At 30.8% G+C, this 20764-nt stretch overlaps 1 protein-coding gene across 1 annotated transcript in view; it reads left to right on the forward strand.

Annotated features, from left to right (window-relative positions):
- Positions 1-20149, forward strand: part of LOC129614448 (uncharacterized) — a 61003-nt gene extending 40854 nt beyond the window's left edge. Inside the window, exons 2-3 of the mRNA XM_055529035.1 lie at positions 3891-4197; positions 19687-20149. Of these exons, the coding sequence (XP_055385010.1) occupies positions 3891-4197; positions 19687-20028 (649 nt within the window). The 3' untranslated portion in view covers positions 20029-20149. The remainder of the gene's footprint in view (positions 1-3890; positions 4198-19686) is intronic.
- The last annotated feature ends 615 nt before the right edge of the window (positions 20150-20764 follow it).

A 20764-nucleotide genomic window follows, 5' to 3' on the forward strand; every position in this document is an offset into this window, starting at 1 on the left:
TTTTTAGTTGGTCATTGTTCATCTTGTCAATACTTTCCTCTTTAAGAACCCATATTAACTGCGTGTATTAAGTTATAGTACTCACGATTACAGGCGGAGGGTTATGTTTTGTAAGTTGAACATTTCCCCTTTTTGGAGATTTCTCTACTTTAGTATTATTCGTTAATAAAATATGAACCCTACTCACCTTAGTACGGTTACATATCTTCTTCACCGACGGGCATAACACAAGCGCTCCCTACAAGAGGATTGGTTGTACAACGGCTGTACTGTGTACAACCATATAAGCACATTAGATTTCAATCCCCACTGCCTCCAAACCATTTCTTTACATGTGTAGGGAATCTTGCAGGCTTTCCCCACCCTTTCCTCCACGTTCATCTTCCAGTTAAGCTTTGATACCATCACATATATACTGCTTATATTGAATGGTATGTTCCAATATCCGGGCAATCTCATGCAATGGGCTGTCATCGGACCTGCTCGTTCGATACTTGGGCTGTAACTGCCAGAACTGAGAGGACCCTATTCCGTTCCGCAGTGTCAGCTCAAAGATACGGTCCAAAGCAAAGGTCGTCAGACTAATTAGTTTTAAGCTCTTTAGGGTTTTCATGGTTCCGGTTTTGGTATAAAGATCACCTTTGCACGTCTCCACGATTTGGGTAAATGGCACAGTGAAAGGCAACTTTTAACAAATTTTAGGAGCCACGGAACTACATATATATTCTTTAGTGTTTTGTAGCATTGTCGGAATGCAAACGGTGAGAAGTTATTCACAACCAAATTAATCCCCTCACCAGTGATAAGAGATTGAAGACCCCTCACGGTGCCGAGTTCCCTATCTGCCAAACTATTTGGGTTGCTCTGAAATCGATTCGACATCGTCTGGGAAGTGCGTGTTCATCAATAAGCTTAAGGGCTTCTTGGATGGCCCGACTCATGTCCCATCAAACTTTGGATTGGAAAATGGATTGGAGAGCTCCTTAGATAGAAATCTATTCATTAAGTCTGGCAGAGTCTCCGGTACACTACAGACTACTGCAAAAACCCTAAATCTTGGGTTATATTAACTATAAAATAATACAATTGAGCGGTGTTTTCTTTTATTTTTGACCCCATCCTTTTGACCTTTTCTTATACCATGACCCCATCCTATGGTGGACTTTGAAGACATCTTCTTGAAAATCTTTAAATCTTCGTTCTACCAAGGGGGAGAAGTCTTCTTAGGGTATTTTAGAAGGCAGGGGGCTCTGAAGGTCACATTCATGACCTTCTTAAAACCATTGACTGGGGCCTCCAATTCTTCACATCGTCAATATTAATACGGAAATTAAACACGACCGGGTGCTTGTCACGCACGATGCCTACATTTAGAATGAACGATTTATACACTCTTTGAAATAACGCAAAAACTAATTTAAGGAGGGGTTAACATAATGCTCGATTTTAAGGGTTAATTGCGTGAGTTAAGAAAAATAATTATATTTTTTAATGTTATGGATTTTATCGTTAGCTTTTTCCGTTTATAGAAATTTGAAAAAGCTTATAGTTTCGGAAATATAAGACGTCAAAAATTAAAATTTTACAAATTTCGGGAGACTATAACTTGAGAGGGGGTGGAGATGGAAAAAAGTTTTTATCTTACAAAAGAAACTGTTTATTAATGTCAAAAAGCTGTTAAAATTTCAGACTTTTACAACCTGTTGTCTACAAAAAAAAACGACGTCAAAAATTTGGAAAAAATGGATTTTATATAACGGTAAATTTTAATGGTCATTTTGTTTTTTGAAAATTTAAAAAGTGCTGATGGTTTCCCTGCAACAAAAAGTTAAAAAATAGCATTTTTAGGGTTTTGTGGAGGTATAACTTTTAGAGGGGGGAAGAAAGGTAAAAACTTTCTTCTACGGAAATAAGTTTCTAGTAAAAATCTATGTACATATAAATTTGAAATTTCTATTCAAGCGTGTAGAAGTTTTGTAAACAGATAGACGGACGGACGGACGTACGGACTGAGTGAAACTTATAAGCACTTCTTTTTAAAAATTTTTTGGAAAAGTGCTAAAACTTTGTCATAGTATCCGACAAACAATTCGTAAACGATAGTTGCATTGGGTCTCATGTAACCGACGATCGCGATCCGAAATGAAAGAAAAACAATAAAAATTAAGATAAAACAAAAATAAAAAATAGTAAAAAAATAAAACCAAAACACATCAAAGTCAAAGATCGGTTTTCTTATATTGCGATGCTAAACGAAAAGAGCCGAAGTACGAATGTAGAGCAAGAAGTAAGAAAGGGAGATTATGTAAAAAAAATTGTTTTATGTTTATCCGTTTTAGTATCAAGTGAGTGTTCATTCAAAGTGGTTGTTTTGAAAGAAAAAATAAAAATTACAGACATATACAATTTACTGGAAAAAAAGTAAAAGTAAGTCGAAATTTTTTTTTTTGATTTTTTTTTGAAAATTGCGATTTATAAAATTTTAAGTTAATTTTTAGTATAACATTTGGTATAACATATTTATAACATCGACATTTTTCTATAAGACTAAAGTTGTTAACAAAGTGGTCTCAGTTTACGAAATGTAATTAAGGGTTCTTTACTTCTAAGATCTATTGACCGAAACCTAATGCATAAGCGTAAACCAATCTTTGACTTGTCGAAACAGTCAATAAAACGACGTTTAAATAAAGTAAGAAAAATAAGTAGTTCAGGAGAATTTTGTCGAAACTAAAAATTTTGATGATAATCAAGTTAAATTAATTAGCAAAAATGTAGAGCTCTCAAATCAGATAGACATACATAATTTTTTACAGTATTGATCTGCAAGATATAACATTAAATCGAATGCATTGAATAAACTTTTAAGGTTTTTTATTTTCATTGGTTTCGAAAGCTTACCTGTGGATAGCAGAAGTCTTCTAAATACACCGAATGCAAGAGAATACGTAGAATGTCCACCGGGAACTTATGTTTATAACGGTATAGCAAATGGTTCAAAATCCGTACTTTATAATTTGAACATACTTCCCGATAATATTCAAGCAAGGAACAAGATGCGTTGTTTTGAGCAAAGGAAAAAGGCGTGATAAGATTTGAACGTGCGGAAATTATCAGTGGAAATTACTTTGCGAGAGGAAAGAAAATGTTGAACGGAATCACATTTTTTTTTGCTTGTATGTTGGCAAACTTTGTATGTTTACAAGCTTCGTTTGGCAACTGTGACGCACCATATTATTATAAATTTTCAGCAACATTTCAGTAACGTAACTAATTGTATCCGAAGTGGTACCCAGTTACATTCCAGGTTTTTTTTGTTACAAACCCTTATTTTGTTTGTCGGGGTAAACAAGCACACAAAGCTTGAAAAAGGTTAGAGAACCGTACAAATCAAAAAAGAAAACAAAACTGTTGAGAGGAAATGTTTCGTACTTTGTGTGACTTTTTGTACAGATTTTTTGTTTTAGGAGATTATGAATTTTTAAACAAAATAAATATGTTTAATCGATAAATAAAATATTGATTTAATTAATGACGTCAAAAGTAGTGTAAAAAAAGATATTTACATAATATTTTTAAAATACTGTCACTTTCTACAAAGACTTAAACTTAAAAAACTTAAAATTTTAGAATTCTCAAAGTTTTATTATAGAAACTTTAACATAATTAATATGAAAAGATCGATAACTTATCAGAAGGTTGAAAGCTAAAATTTTGCAATTTTACAGAGAATGTTTAAAAATTTTAGACGTAAAACCTTTGAATGAATTTAAAAAAAAAAAAAATTAAGAATTACCAAGATTTGCTAGCGCATATATGTATATGTATGTTTTATAATAAAAATTCAGAACTAACAAAAAGTATTTCTGCATAAATATTTTTATTTACAGTTTGTACAATAGTTACGAAGATGTGAATGATACATATGAAGAAATACGCAATAAACCAAAAAATGATACGTTTGACATACCATCCCCTAACCTCAAAATGGTAGAGTCATTTTGGAATAACATAAATTTATTAAATAAAATGTGGAATAACTATATTGAATTAAATGGCACAGACAAAATAAAGCGTGAAGCAAATAAAAATTTAACACAAGTTGAGGAAGGGCGTTACATAAAAGGAGATCCCTTAAAAGGATATTATGATTTCGTCATAACCGAGGGGTCGTATAAATTTTGGGCCGCTTTTCAGGTAATTGCTTTTTAAATACATATTTCAAAATTTAACGGAAACCTATACAGGGGGTTTCGCACAAGGTAGCGGATAATTTCAGGGATGTATATTTGATTAATTTCCAACAAAAAATTCTTTGGGTGCGGGAGAGGGGGAATGCGGGTAAGCTTGTTTTCGAGCTGTTGAAAAAAAATATGTCAGACTTTCCAGCATACAAATAAATGCTCATATCATCGGAACGATGCGACATAGAGTAGCCATTGGGAGTGTTCACTCTACGTCGTATCGTTTCAATAAAATAATAAAATTATAAATCGTTTATGTAAATGGGCTAACAAAATTATCAATGAAATTTATTATGAAATGGCAAAAGATTATATAAATTTAAGAGGTATTCTCCAATTCAAAATTTAATGATATTTGAGGTTTTTTAAACAATTATAAAGCGAGGCTCAAATATGCTACATTTCAATATGTGATACAACCTTTTTCTATAGGAATTACATAGCTAACGTGTATTGTTGGTGCTTGATATCTTTCAATTTATTATTATTCAACTAATTATGTTCATTTTCAGATCATATTTTAGCTGTGGTTTACATGCATACTTTATCTACTTATATTTTAATTTAATTTTACAATCTTTTAATGTTTATTATAATCAGCTATTTCCAATTAGTTGTATATTATTCGAATATAGTACGTATTGCAATTATTTAAACAAAAAATATTGACTAACAATTTTAAGTAAAAAATTTTCGCTTTTCAAATTTTGTTTAATAAAGTTTTTGTATCGCACTCAGCAAAGCCTTAAGAAAAGGTGCTTTTGAAAATTTAATTTTGATTTGATTTGAAATATTGTTTGTTTCCCATTTTTTTTATTGCTATTTTATTTAAATTTTGAAGATTGTAAAAGTTCCTTGATCATGATAAACATAAATGCATTCAATTTTTAAAAAACAAATGTTTCAGGATAATAAGGTTTGCAATTTATGAAAAGTATTTATAAAGTTAGTGCATTCGATCAATAACATAAGTATATTAGATAAATTCACCTTAGTGAAAACAATATTTTTCTAAACAAATTTTTAAGGTAATTTACCTTGAAGTGTTACCTCTCCAAAATCGCGAATTTGCTAATTTTTGAAAAATTTATCCAATCTGATAAAATTTTTTCAAACTAGAGTTTGGTCTAGTATGGAATATCGAAGTTTTGAGAACTTGTAAAGTTTGTTATAGGAGTTTTGAAAATTTTTCTTTAATAAATGCGAGATAGTCTGAAATTATTGTTCGATCACCTATAAGTAAGATTTAATTTGTCCCAAGTCTCTTCAAGCCAGTACAATTGATTTTCATATAATGATTTTATCTATTATTGCAAAGGTTAAATGCTCAATCTTCTGCAACATCGTTTAGTTGCGACATTGAATCTAAAAATGTTATAGCATAATAAATGATGGGGATAACTCGCAACATCCTATAATATAATTTCAATTTTGAAGCAACATGTGTTGCAACCCAAACGATTTATTGTGCATTTACAGATACATACATACATGGTTATTTGACAAAAATTTTTCATATTCTGTTTCGTTTCTATTTCCTTTTTAAGTTTTAATTCTTCAAAGAGTGAAAATGTTAGTTTTTCACAATCCACTATGTTTACAGTGCAAGTAATTTGAAGTTTCTGTGAACGGACAAAGATCTGGAATCACTTCTTTTATCATAATAAGCGTCAGGGTGTCGAGTTACATTTTTAAATAAGCTTACATATTTAAATTAGCTTATAAGAGCTTTTCACTCATTTGAATTCGGATGAATTTTAAAGTTTTGAATTCGGATCAACGTCAAATAGTTTAAAAATTACAAATAGATATCCTTTATTATTTTATTTTACGAGGAAAAGATTTTTTTAAAACTCCTGTAAAATATGCAAAATGTTAAATTGCATTACCCTCTTTCTTCGACCGATTAGCTTTATTGAACCTTTATAATAGTAAATGCAGGGTGTCTGAGACTCAATGGCATTCCCGAAGCAGGGTGATAATATGTATGTAGACGACTAAAAAATACCTAGTGACATTTTTCTTTCTGGGCCCTTGTTCTCGAGTTATGGGGCCTCAAAGTTGGAACATGCAAAAACCGTCTTATTTTTACATTTTTATTTATAACTCGGGATGACAGGTAAATCTAACTTTGTAGACTCATTGTAAAGCTAATGAAATTCTCATTTTAAAGGTATACCAGCAGTTCTAAAGATTTTTTTTAGTTTCAGAGATATTCAAGAGCAAAGTCAAAATTTGTTAAAAATTTTTTTCTAAATTTTCGTTTAACCGTCATTTGCTCACAATTCCACGTAATCAACCTATAATTTTTTTATAGGAAAGAGAGCCCTATATTCTGACCTTCATTTTGATATAACATAATGTGGGAAAAATTTTAGAAGTAACATGTCTATCAGCCAAAAAATGGGCCAAAACCTTAGAAAATTAACTAAAACAAAGTATTTTTCACACAAAAACAAATTTTTTCAATCTTTATTACGCAGTATTATGCGTTATCAACATTTACTTTTTCTTTTCCAAAATAAAAGACATTTGTATTACCTTTATTTCCTTAAGCCTTTGAAACCAGCTTTTTCTAATTTTGAAATTAAAATTCCATGATCGATGATGTCGTATATCTATAAACAGAGCAGCTGTTTGGTTACTTAAATTTAAACTTGAATATAGTTTGGAAATCAATTTTAAAATAACAGCTTAGGTGCTTCTGCCAGCGAGAAATCCAAACTGCTTATTGCTAAAAAAAATTAATTTTATTCAAATAATTAACCATTCTTTTTTCGATTAATTTTTTGAATAGTTTGCCAATATTCGGTAAAATAGAAATTGTTTTTTGGACCCTTCTTTTAAAGTAATAACACTTCCGAGTTTTTTAAACTATACCAATAAGGTTGACATTTCTCGAAAGTAAAATGAACGCTTAGGCGGCAACGATTCAAATGAAATTTGGCTGGGAAAAGTATAAATGAAACTCTATTAGCGACGAAAACTATCCATGTTGAAAGATGTACCGAGATCCAAGACGAAACTATCCCTGAATCTGTCCACAGAAACACATCAATTTTCAGATCTAGTAAAGGTATACTTTGTTCGATAAATTCAAAAGAAATAGAGCGATATAAATTGACTGCGTCTTAATTGGAGCTTTTTTAGATTTAGTAGTTAGCAAGTTTACATGAACATCGACATCATTTTCAACGCATCTTAAATAAATACAGCAACTATAAGCTTTTGTACTGGCGTCACAAAAACCGTGAAATCCTACTGAAGATTTTTGAGGTCATACAAAAAGAGGAATGGTTAATTGATCAAGAAAGTATAAATCTTTTTTGAATTTTTTTCATTTGGAATACAAGTCCAAAGGAAGTGATACATCCCAATCTAATTTTAAAAGTCAGATGTTTTGTAAAAATATTTTGGATCTTACTATGATGGGATTTATAAATCCAATTGGATCAAACAATCTTGCTGTATCAGACAAAACTGTACGTTTGGTAATCTTGTTTTGCCCAAAAATCTATACAAAATTTAAAACTATCTGAAGTGAGTTGCAAACATATCCCCAAAGCTTTGATAGCCAATTATTCATTGATAGTTAAGAAACCGCCCTATTATTTCTTGTAATGAATTTCAACCGCTTAAAAGATTAACAACGTAAATATCTCTTAGAAATTTTTGCGATCCAATGGGATAAATTTTAGAATTTAATGTTGCCAAGCATGACAGTGATTTTGTTGCAAGATAAGGAGCTGCAGAAGTTGCATATGTAACGGTGTTATGTCGTAATTTTTGGAGATTTTCGCAAAGGTTTTGGTTTTGTTTCCAGTGTATAATAGTAAGATTGATAGTAAGAATCATCATCGTCTACTAAAAATTGTCTATATATTTTGCAGATGTCAGCTTTTAGAGCACATTGGTATAACTTGAATCTTAATAAAATTGAATAAAGATCTTCCTGCATTACAGGTCCGATCATGAGAATAGCAACTTCGTACTTGATGAATCAGGTTTGAGAGCACAGTGATGTGGAAGATAATACTTAACTAAAGGTTCCTTTTCCAGAGGCACTCGCTCAAAATGATTTAACTCTTGATATTCATCTATAAACTTAGAATATTCTTCTTTCAGATTTGAATTCCTATTTAATTTTGCTTCGAGGGAATAAAATGGCCTTTCTACAATCTCACGCGTTGAATCCAATTCAGAAGGATGATGTTTAAAAGGCAATTTCAACCAGATAGTGCTCTGTAAACTGAAGGATTAAAGAAATCCTCACATCTCGATTACTCATTTATTTATTTTAACATAAAATCAATTATAAAATTTAGCTGTAAGCCCGAGTTCAGCAGAACTCGAACTGGCCGAAACACACCGAAATTATTTTCGACATTAATAATACCAGTTGCTGGAATAACATTGCTAGCCAGAGTTTCATAAATTGGAGATTACAAAAAACAAGTCCCATTGTGAGTATTAGCTGCTTCAGTTGTGGATGAAATATTTTTTTATACACTAAACCGATGCAAAAGCAGAACAGACTTTACATTTTGAAGAAGAACATCTTTTTACAGGGTGTCTACTCTTACCGGCAATTTATCTCAACAAAGAGCTTTTACTTTTTTAAATCGTTGGAAAACTGATAATTCTGAGAATTTGGAAAATCTATGTATTATATGACCGCAAGCGTTGAAAACCGGAAACGATTTGACGTTTCAGAAACCGAAAGTACTGTAGAATGTAAATTATGCGGGAGCGATTTGTTTTGAAGTTTCTAGACGGGATTTAGTTATGATTGTTTTTCCTCTCGGCATTGCAAAAATTGACAGACTCCTCCCATTTATCTTGAGAATCATGATCAAGTTTGCTAATAACCACATAAATGACCATGGAATTGGCTAGATTCTCGCCGGAACCAATAAAACTCAAAATCGCATCTACTGAATTTCTAAGACGCATAGCTGTCGCCTTATGAATTCTTGGAAGTTAAAATCAGCTTCTGAAACATCAGGTCTTATGATTAAACCTTGCGTCCAAATGCTTAAGGATTTTCTGGTAGTTATCTTCGAAAATTTGAAATTCCCGCATTGAATTCTTTGCAACTCCATCTGGAGAGCTAACTAATATATTGCATTTTTCAATTATTTCATAATTCGGATTATTTTCTTTACTCTTTTTAAATATACTAATAAAGTTGGGATAATCAGAATATTATCCAGTAAACCTTGATTTTATGCAAATTATTTTCAGATAGAACTGATTCCATAACAAAAGATTGTTTCATCGAGTCTTGAGTTCGTTTTTGATTGATGAGAGATAAAACTGAAGCCTTGGCAGCAATATAAGTTTTCTCAAAATCAGTGCGATATGAGGCATTGGTAATATAAGCCAGATAAAGGGCTTCATGAAATAAGATTCAAGTATTCCTTACCTATATTCCAAATCAGGTAATGAAAATGTGTCTTTTTTCCGGTTCATAAGATGACAGTGATATATTCACAATTACACCTCACTAATTTAGATGAATAATCAAGTTGTTTAAAACAAATTATAATTTACAAAATATCTCCAATTCAATTGAATGTATTCAATAATTTATCTAAAAATATTCGAATTGAAACTCAAAATAAAGTCTCGGTCTGAGTCAAAATTGGCCGATACCAAAACAAAGTTAAAACTTCAAAAATTTCAAATTCGGGCCCTGACCGTTGCAATTTTTTTTAACGACCGTATTGTGTATACAATAGGTAGGTTATGTGATGGCAATAAATTTTGCATATCGAGTTTTCGATGGGAATGCACTTCTCCATAGTAGGGAAGTGTAAGTATACTATTTTTAGCAACCTGTCGGTCCGTCGGTCTGTCGGTCTGTCAGTCTGTCGGTCTGTCGGTCTATGTGTGCACACGTGTATCTCAAGTTCGGCTGAACCGATTTTGATGAAATTTTATATTTAAGTTTATTTCGACCATGGCACGGATTGATCAACTTTTGGGATATATCAGGCCTCGAGAACTGCACTTTTCAGCGGGCCTGTTTTACATTTTTGAGCATTTTCAAGAAAATATTCAACCGATTTACTTGAAATTACATATTTGAGCTTTGCTCGACCGTCCGCGAAAATTTCTAAATTTTGGAACAAATCAAGCATCAGCAACTGGGCGTTACTACGGGCCAAATATACATTTTTGTGTATATAAAGAGAAATAATCAACCGATTTCATTGAAATTTAATATTTGAATTCCTCGTATTAAAACGATGAACATATAAATTTTTTGGAAAGATCAGGGCTCGAGAACTGATTTGTGGGCCGATTTTACATTTTTCACCATATCCACAGAACGAATTGATAGAATTTCTTGAAATTTGATATTTGAGTTCTAGTTATTTCAGGGAATTCGGGTAACAAAGCGAAATTCTACTAAGAGCCAAATTTACATTTTTCTAGGTATGTTAACTATAAGCTTACTAAAGTCCTAAAAATTGGAAATAAGTATTTAACAGACATTTTTATAATATTCTGTAACATTTTCACTTAACTAGAAAATACACATTGCGATCGGTTATGTGCTGACCACATCAGATTTTTTATTATTGCTAATATACTATGTAAGTAGGTAGGTACAATCATGTTGATAATATAAACTGAATGTTGGTGGGCACAATGTTGTACGAACTTATATCATGAAGTAAACGTTGCGTACAAAATTATGAATAATTTTGACGACTAAATGATTGTAGCAATATTTTTTATGGGGATATGTTGACAAGTATGCAATGAAATAATATGAATTTATTAGTTTTTTATGAATAACAGACTATATTATTATATGCCTACTATATTATATGGTAATCATTTTTAGCAACTCCTTAAGTTGATTTAAATTTATAAATTTCATGTACGTATATGTATGCATTTATGAAAAACAACCAATAAAGCTAAAAAATTTGCAATTCTTTTTTTGTTCTTAAATTATTTAATTTAATTGTAGCAACATTTTTATGGTTTTAAAAGAAATGTTACATTGATCAATAAATTGTGAAATTTAAAATTCTTCCCTTGTAATGTGTGCGTTTGGTCATACAAAATGTAAAGAAAGTCTTTTCAAAATGAAAAAATTTTAAAAAGTTTACTTTCAGTCTTTAATTAGTTGCATGACATGCATTGATTTTGACTTTTTTTGTAAATGTCAGTTTATTACTTCTTTATAGAATATAATTGCGTTAAAATAATTTTTCGCAGTCTGCGCAGCGCAGCCCCATAACTGAATACCGTAAGCTCAAACAGGCTAAAATATTTGATTATATATCAAAACTTTGTTGTATATTGTTAATTAAATTTCTTTTTCTTTATGCGCTCCTTCCATCTTTGCGTCCAACGTCATTCCCAAATACTTCGCCCTGTTTGCGGACGGAATCAAGACGCCATTTATCCGAACCGAAAATGAATTGTCAATTTTCCTATTAGTGAAATTTATGTGTACTGATTTCACCTCGTTAAGTTTTATATTCCACTTCCTAGTCCATTTTGAGTATCATCACTGGCCCTTTGTAATTTTTGTGTAGATTCATTTTCATTTCGTCCTATTGCGATAACTGTTGTATCATCAGCAAATGTAGCTGTTGTCACTCCTTCCGATTCAGGATTATCACACGTATGTAGCAAGTATAATATCGGGCCCAATATATTCCCCTGTTTTGCCCCCGAACTGATATCCCTAAGCGGAGAGTACTCTTCCTCCTGTTTAACTCGAAATACCCTATTAGTCACGTAAGATTCGAGCAGGTCAACATACTGCCTTGGTAGTGATCGCCTAAGTCTTTTTATTAATCCACAATGCCAAAACTTATCGAAGGCCTGGGCTACGTCCAAAAATATGATAGAACATATTGTTTTTTCTTCCAGTGAATTTTCTATTAGGTCAGTTATTCTGCGAATCTGATCTATGGTTGAGTGGTTCCGGCGAAAACAAAATTGATGATTCGGGATTAACCTTCTACTTTCAATTACAGGCTGAAGTCTTCTCAATAAAATTTCTCTAGCAGTTTTGAAATCATCGGCAACAATGAGATTGGTCTATAAGAAGTCTGTAGGTTTGCCAAGTTTGTGCAGCATGATTATCTCTGCAACGTTCCAAATTTCAAGCACGTAATTGAACTTTATACACGCATTTATTAGGCGCCTAAGCACCGTTATACCCCTTTTGGGTAATTTTTTCAAAATATCGGCCGTTATTAGGTCAAATTCTATCGCCTTTTTAGGTTTAAAAGTCCTGATTTCCTCTATAACATCTGTTTCCTTGACAGTTGGAATAGTCACGCTATCCTGAACAAAAGCAGATTCCTCATTTTCATTGTCAGCAGATTCCTTGTCCTTGCCAGTTTATGCTCACATTCCATCTTTGTTTTTAATAGGAGCGAGATGTTTGATAGGTTGCTTCATTTTCTTTGTTGCCCTCCACAGTGAGTAATTGGTTTTCTCACACGTCGTCAAATTTTGAACATAATTGGCAACCGAATCCTCTTGGTATTTTCTAATACAGCGTCTTAGTTGCTGCGATTTACGATTATATTTCGTTTTATCAGTAGGATCACGCGTTTGCTGCTTTTCTCGCTCGCCTGCTTCGTCTTACTTTTGCTGGTATATGTGGGGGATAGTTAATGTCTCCCCTTCTAGTAGCATTAAGTTTCGAACTACTCCAAGCCGCATTTTGAATAAATTTAATAAAGTTTTCGGCCTCCTCATCTATGTGCTGGGTGTATTTGTCGTTCAATCATCTATCCTTAGATCTATTTGTCGTTCAATCTCTAAGCGAAATCTTGACTAATCTGTAGTTCCATTTGTCAGCGTAGGTTTCGCTCTTTTCATAACTATATTTTCCTATATAACTATTTGTTATTTTTCATAAGTATAAGTTCAAGAATAACCACCGAATGATCGGAGTGAAGATCATAGTTATCATGTACCTCGATGAAATTTTTCGCAATCCGTTTTGTTATAAAGAAATCTATTAAATCTGGACACTTATTAACATCGGTTGGCCAATACGTTGGTTTTGCAGTAGAGTGAAAAAGGCACCCCGAGCCGCCAATTGCTGTCCTAAGTTCTCTTCCTCTAGTTGAAGTATACCTTGAATCCCAATCAGTGTGCTTAGATCACTGTCGCTTAGGTCTGTAAGTTCACTTTGCTTAGGTCTGTCAGAACGTTTTGAAACATTTCTGCCGTAATTTTAAATCTGGGGTGACAATATACTGCAGCTAGTCTAAATTTTTGCTTAGTCGAAGTGATCTGAACCGCCGTCATTTTTATTCCTGCGGTTTGCATCTGGTGCAGATCGCAATGCATTGAATTTTCTTTTATTATTATCGCCGTTCCGCCCTTCGCTGTATTTCCAGAGTGGTTCAAATTGTAATTCTATAGAATGCAAACCGAATCCTGCTTCTTAAGGTCTTATGTGTTTCAGTTACGAGGCACACTTCTTCTACATATTCTGTGTATGTAGAAAAACTTCAAGTATGTCTTTTTTATTTGCAATACCATTGCAATTCCATGTTGCTATTTTAAAATTGCACGTTTAACACAATCCGATTCTCTCTGGCAAAATTTTTGTGTATGCCCATACCTTTGACACCTTTTACACTGCGGAATGGTCCTATCGAAGTGCCTCTGTCCTAATTTTCATCCTGTTTATGTGATCGATTTCATAAATTCTTTTCATCTCCTCGTCATTGCAGAATTTTAACATAAACAGAGGTAGAGGCACCATAAAGTTTTTCCCATTTTCATTTTCTTTTTAATTTTATTGGTTACGAGTACATCTAAGATCTTGAACCCCTAGAGCTTAAGCCTTCTTTTATATCTTACGGTTTACAACTGGGGTGAAGATTTCTTACCATGACTTTTATTGGTCTGCCCTGCTTGTTTACATAGGTATGCCATCCTAGTCCAGATCTATTCATGGCCCTGGTAAGATTCCTATAGTCCATTTCGAAATTTGCAGTAAGCTTAAATTGATTGTTATTCCTCATTTTAACCTTATGATTGATGTCCTTATTTTTTAATGTTGACTCTATTTGATTATAGCCAACCACATTACTTATGACTACTGGAGGCGGCCTAGAGTTTTTCGTGACATCGCTTCGACTTTTAGAATCAGGAGCATCCGCTTCCTCAGCGTTGATCGTAACCTGAACCACTTCCGAAGGTGATTCCACTTTTCTTTTTTTACTGGACCTCTTTTGCTGTAGGATCCAATTTGTTTCTCTGGTGAGTTCTTCCTCATATGTTGAGTAGGCGTCCAAGATTGACCTCACCTGCTTTACTTGTGGTGCAGCATCTTTTTATCTACCTTAGATAAGATTATCTTTTTTTTATCATTAGACTTATTGTTTGTAATTTGCACATGTCTCTCTTTCTTTAGTTTCTCATTCTCAGCCCTCAGTTGAAGAACCTTGTTTTTCAAAGCCACACAGAGCTGTTCTAGTTGGCTAATCCTTTTATGCAAGTTAGCATTCTGATCATCACTCTTTTTGGCTTGAGCTTTACTCATGTTTATATCCTTATTGGTCTGTGGAGCTTGAGTGTTCGGTAGTTCACCTTCTATATTTTTATTCTTTTCTAAAATCCGCACATCAGATGTAGGTGGTGAACGCCAGGTTTTCGCGTTCCTCCTGAAGGGATCAATCAAATGCAATAAATGGCTATTTCCAGAATCCGTAGAGCCGACCTTTAAAGAGGATGAATTCTCTTACTAAATCCTTTTATTTTGTCATTGCACAAATGATTAAAATTTTTTGCATTTAAAAAAATTTTCTATAAATCGAATTTCTTTTCCGTAAAAAGAGACTTTGGTTTCCCCCTCTAGGAGTTATACTCCCTTAACACCCTAAAAATGCCATTTTTTAATCATTTGTTGCAGTGAAAATATAAGCATTTTTCAAATTTTGAAAACGCAGAAAGGCAGTGGCTTGCTTCTCCTATCGGATCATACTATAACTAAACTTAAAAAAACAATATGGCCGTTCAAATTTACCGTTATCTAAAATCCGTTTTTTTTAAATTTTTGATGTCATTTTTCTTCTAGGCTCCAGGTTGAAGGAGCCTGAAATAGCAGTTTTTAGATACTAATATATAGTTTATTTCATTAACACATAATTTTTTGCCATCTTCACTCCCTCCCAAGTCCTAGCCTCTTGAAATTTGTAAAATTTAATTTTTTGACGCCTTATATTTTCGAAACCGCAAGCTTCTACAAATTTCTATAAACGCAAAAAGCTAACGGTAAATTCCATAGTATTAAAAATATAATTATTTTTCCAAACTTACATAATTAACCCTTTAAATTGTGCATTATGTTAACCCCTCTTTAAATTAATTATTGCTTTATTTTAGACTTCATAAATCGTTCATCCTAAATATATGTAATCCTAGAAATAGTTTGGTTTATGAATGAAAATAATTTTAACAGTGCGGTAGGTGGACATAGACTGTATTTAAAAGCAATGGTTTTACTTGTTGAATTGAAAAGTGCTACAATACAAACCATTGGTTTGACCCAACTTTATTTTATTAAATATCCTATTTTGGCTGATATCAAAGTTTTGGCTTATCGAAAACATTTTGTATAAACTTCGCACTGATTATTTAAAATGCCCAATATTTTTCAGCAAAATTTTCTAATAAAAGTAAAATACAATTAGAGTTTACCCTATGAAAATTTTTCAATTTAAAATTTATTTCAATTTTTTTTCTGTAATTTTACTCAGTATCCTTTTAAATGGCAGTGGGGAAGATCTGTGTGGCTTGATTTTCTATAATTTTTAGGAAACATATTTTTAATAAAATTTATTTTGAATGAAAACTTCCTCCTTTTTTTTGCAAACATCAGAATAAAACTCCAAATTTTAAATATATAAAAATGTTTTTAGGTATTTTTAGACGCAAATTACCTAAAACACAAAAGAACTGTGAACATTTTTTTTCTACATATAAACTCTAAAACCGTAAAAGGAAAATGAGAGTTGCTCTCTCTAGATGGTGGACGTATACTTACCAGGGCAGTATTCTTATTCAAAACCTTTATTCTGTAGTTCACTACCCTCCAATTGAAAGACAAGAAAGGTTGTCTGTGTTAAAAACTGAAATCTTTTTTTTAGATTCTTTTTTCCTTAAAAAAGGATAAGGGCTCTTCAGAGTCAACTTTCAAGAAAAAAAAAACAAAATTAGAAATTCAAAAAATCGAAATTTCGTAATTCGAATAAAACAAAATTCCGTAAATCGAATCTTCTTACTTAAATTACGTTACAAGTACATAATTTTTTACATAAACGTACTTATATACGTACATATATTTCTTGTTAATTTGCAAAAAATATGGTAGGATTTTATTATTGTTACAACATTAGACAACAAGAATCAACAAGAAATTTAGTTCTTGGAAAAAAGCAATTACTTTCTTTGCATTATTTTGCTCTGATATATGTTTTGTATAAAACATTGAAATACATATACACACATAATCACAATATTTTTTATGTATCTACATAATATTTAACATATATATGTATATTGAAACAAAAAATTCCTAGAAATAAGTTTTTTTACAATATAAAAATTATAACTTTTTAGATTACTAATTTTCTTTACATTTTAAAAATCTTCCGTAAATCGAATTTCTTTTCCGTAAAAAGAGACCTTCGTTTATTTTTTGAATTCCGTATAAGGGGCTGTCGTTAAGATAGCACTTATCGGGAAAAGTGTTTTTACTAAATTTAAATGAAAATTCAATTTTAAACAGCAAATAACTTATTTTACCGCTTAGCGACACATCCTTCTCGTACGAAATTTATATGTGGACTAAAGAAATGCTATAGTCTCCTTATTTGTCAATACACACAAACGCAAAAATCAACATGAACAAACATTAATATATATTTTGCTTTATAGGAGTTTATGCATATAGCAATAGGTTATTTAGTATATTGTTCACTTTTATTTGTGTTGGATTTTATTTATAATTCATGTCTCTTGTTTTTTTGTTATAATTATAATTCATGTCTCATTTTTGTGAGAGCCTAAAAGTTTACTAGCTTTGAGACACTAAGAAATAGTTCATTTGGTTAGAAGAAAATTTTTTCCCAGCTCCACCCCCTCTCAAGTTATCATCTCTCGAAATTTATAACATTTGAATATTTGGTACCTTATATTTGCGAAGCCGCAAGCTTTTTCAATTTTTTATAAACGCAGAAAGTTAACGGTAAATTCCATGTCATTTAAAAATATAATTATTTTACTTAACTCACACAATCACCCTTAAAAACGAGCATTATGTTAACCCCTTTTTAAATTATTTTTTACTTTATTTCAAAGACTGCATAAATCGTTTTCTTTGTATAGAATAAAATTTCATTTACTTTAGGTCTCATTCGTTTTTATATTTATATCGCTTGTATTTATATAGGCAACTGTTTCGGTTACTTTTGTGTGTACAGTATTTCATTTATTCCACTTCTCGTTCGGTTTTATCAATATTCAATATTGGAGTATTTGGTTCGTTTTTATGAGTATTGGATTTAGTACATCGTTCAATTTTACTTGCATTGTGTTTATATTGGCAACTGATTTGGTCACTTTTGGGTGTATATTATTTCATTTATTCTTCTCGTTTGCTTTTATCAATCAGCTAAATTCAGTGAAGTGATTCGTTCTTTAAGGTTAGTTCGTTCGTGAACACTTAAATAACGATTAATAAACGCTACACAAAAGATCTGTATCCTGTATAAAGTATAATAATTATTAGATTGCTTCACTTACATAATATGCACAGCTAAAAAAAATCTCGGTGAAAGATAAAAATATTATACAGTAAGTTAAATTCTGAAAATTGTGTTGTTAGATAACTGAAGGTTTTGTCTTTCTTTCTGGTTCAACTATATTTGTGTTAAATAGATATATGCATATGTACTTACGTAAATAAATATTTACAATAATCGAATAAAATATAACAAAACTATCATTTGTATTTGCTAAAAGTTCATATGCATTTTTGTCGAAATGGAATGTCTCAAGAATAATTTTTTTTTTCTTTCATTTTTAAAATTTATGATTTTTGCCTATTTTAATTTCAAGCTTTCTATACGAAAAGTTTACTAAACCCTAAAAGTTTTTATACTGAAAAAAAAATTTGGACATTCCTGAACAACATATCAAAATTTAAATTTCAACTCAAAATTTGAACTAACTACGATTTTGAATCAATATAATTTCGAGTTTTTCCCAAATTTTTTTGATCAACGAATTTCCTAAGATATTAAGCAATATAATATAAGAAAGAATTAAGAGTAAAAATCGGTTTGTTTCAAAATTTTAGTATGTGCTTTAGTAAATTTTAGTAGCTTTAGTTTTCAAATCAAGTTTAATTAAATTAAGATTACAAAAATTTTATATAAAAATAAAGTTTAGAATTCATATTTTCGACTGGCAAAAAAATCAGTTTCGCAGAGAAATTTTTCAAAAAATATGGAAATTTTAATAAAACGCGTTCCTGAATTTTTATAAAGATGAGAATTTTTTTTGTACACTGAATAAATAAAAAATACATATTTTTTTTTTAATAAAATTTTAATAAATTTTTTTAAAGAAAATTTTATGTGTAAAACATTTTTAAATGTAATTTTAAATAATTTTACTAAAAGCAAAATTTTAAAATTTTAAATTAATTTAAAATAATTTACTAAAAAATTTATAGTGCTTCTATATAAATAATATTCATACTTCTTTACGAAGCATTATAAGAGTCTGTTATATAATATTATGTAACATTTTTTTATGTTATTTACACGTGTGACTAAGCGATGAGATTAGTTTTCTTTGTTTTGTTTTTCTTTTAGTTTTTCTAAACTAAAATTTTACATTGAAGCATATTTTTTGCTAAGTATGTGAATAAGGCCTATTGGAAACACCGCTACAAAAAATGTACTCCATATTTTCGACTTCTGCAAGGTGGTATGCAAAAGGGGATATTTGAAAAATTAAAGTACTAACTAAATAAATACATTCATAAAAAGAAGACGCGTATTATTATAATTAATACAATATAGCTAAATAAACATAGTAAGCAGGTATATTTATATCAAATGTTTACTTTCCAACTTGAGTAAAAAACCGCAAAAAATAAGGTTATTAAAAAGATAAAAATAAAATTTTTTTTTGCCTCGAGTGTAGTAAGTGAAAACTTAAAAAAAATGAACAAAGTTTAAAAGATTTTTTTTAAATCAATTTCTGTAATGTTTTTAAACACAAAACTTTTGGGTTTCAGGCCTGTATTTTTATAAGTCGTGGTGAAAACGCAAAAAAATTTCAACTATAAATAAAAATTCAAAATAATTTCAACTACAGTAAAATAGTTACTAAATTAAAACTAAAATTTTTCTTTTCTAATTTTTTATAGCTTGCAACAGCGGTTTTAATAATTTATTCTACATTTGCTGCTATATATTATTCAAAAGTCAATCCACTTGTTGGAGACTACGATTATGTGGACTATTTAGGCGGAGGACGTTCATTTACTGATGAAAGTGATTTTGTTGATGCAAGTACTGAAAATGTATCACAAACATTTGAAAGTTTGCTTGATGCTAGTGGAAGAAATTCATCAAAACAAGTGTACCACTCATTACATAACCTATTACCAAAGTTGAAATTTTCACTTGAATTCATTTTGGATGCTGTAGATAAATTACCAATTAAAGATTTTAAATTTGATGGGCTTGAAAGTAGCTCAGTTTTGTAATGGAATGCTTAAATTTGAAAATTTATCCAACTTCGTGACGCCATGTTATCACAAATTTTGTATATTAATTTTTATTTTTGAAATTACTTTTGCAAAACGAACTAATTATATACATAAAAAATCTAAAGCAAATTAATTACTCATGTTTTTATTTATGAATATTTGAAAAATACCATTTTTTTCTCGAAATCGTAAAAACAAAAAATTCTTAAAAAAAGAAGTGTTCATTTTATCCTTAGAACTTCTATGGATAATTCGAATTATCCAGCGCTTCCGCCTAATTTTGTTTGGCATCAATTCAACTGTCACTCTTGCGCATGCCATGACCATTAATAAGTCACAAAGATAAGCTTTTGATAAAGTTGCTGTTTATCTCGGCTTTTTGTACAGGCAATTATATCCAGAATGTTCAAGGACGGTAGATTCCGATTTTTTAAAAATTCAAGTAAAAGATACGGTTGGTCAGTAAAAAGCCGATAATGGAAAAATTTTAACAAATAATGTTGTTAGATAACAAAAATAGAAAAAGAATATTGTTGTTAGATAGAAAATTGAGATATTGAATGGAATATCCAATTTTTCTATCTAACTTTTTTTTCTAACTCTAACAAAAGTTTATAATTAACTTTGCAAAAAACTTTTTAATTGCAAACAGCGTTAAACTCTATAGTAATGTTTTTATATCACGGGAATCTCATTCCATCAAAGATATGATTGATTAAGCCAATTTCTTCTA

This window comes from Condylostylus longicornis, unplaced genomic scaffold (genome assembly GCF_029603195.1).
Source record: "Condylostylus longicornis isolate FDR11 unplaced genomic scaffold, ASM2960319v2 ptg000109l, whole genome shotgun sequence".
Taxonomy (NCBI): domain Eukaryota; kingdom Metazoa; phylum Arthropoda; class Insecta; order Diptera; family Dolichopodidae; genus Condylostylus; species Condylostylus longicornis.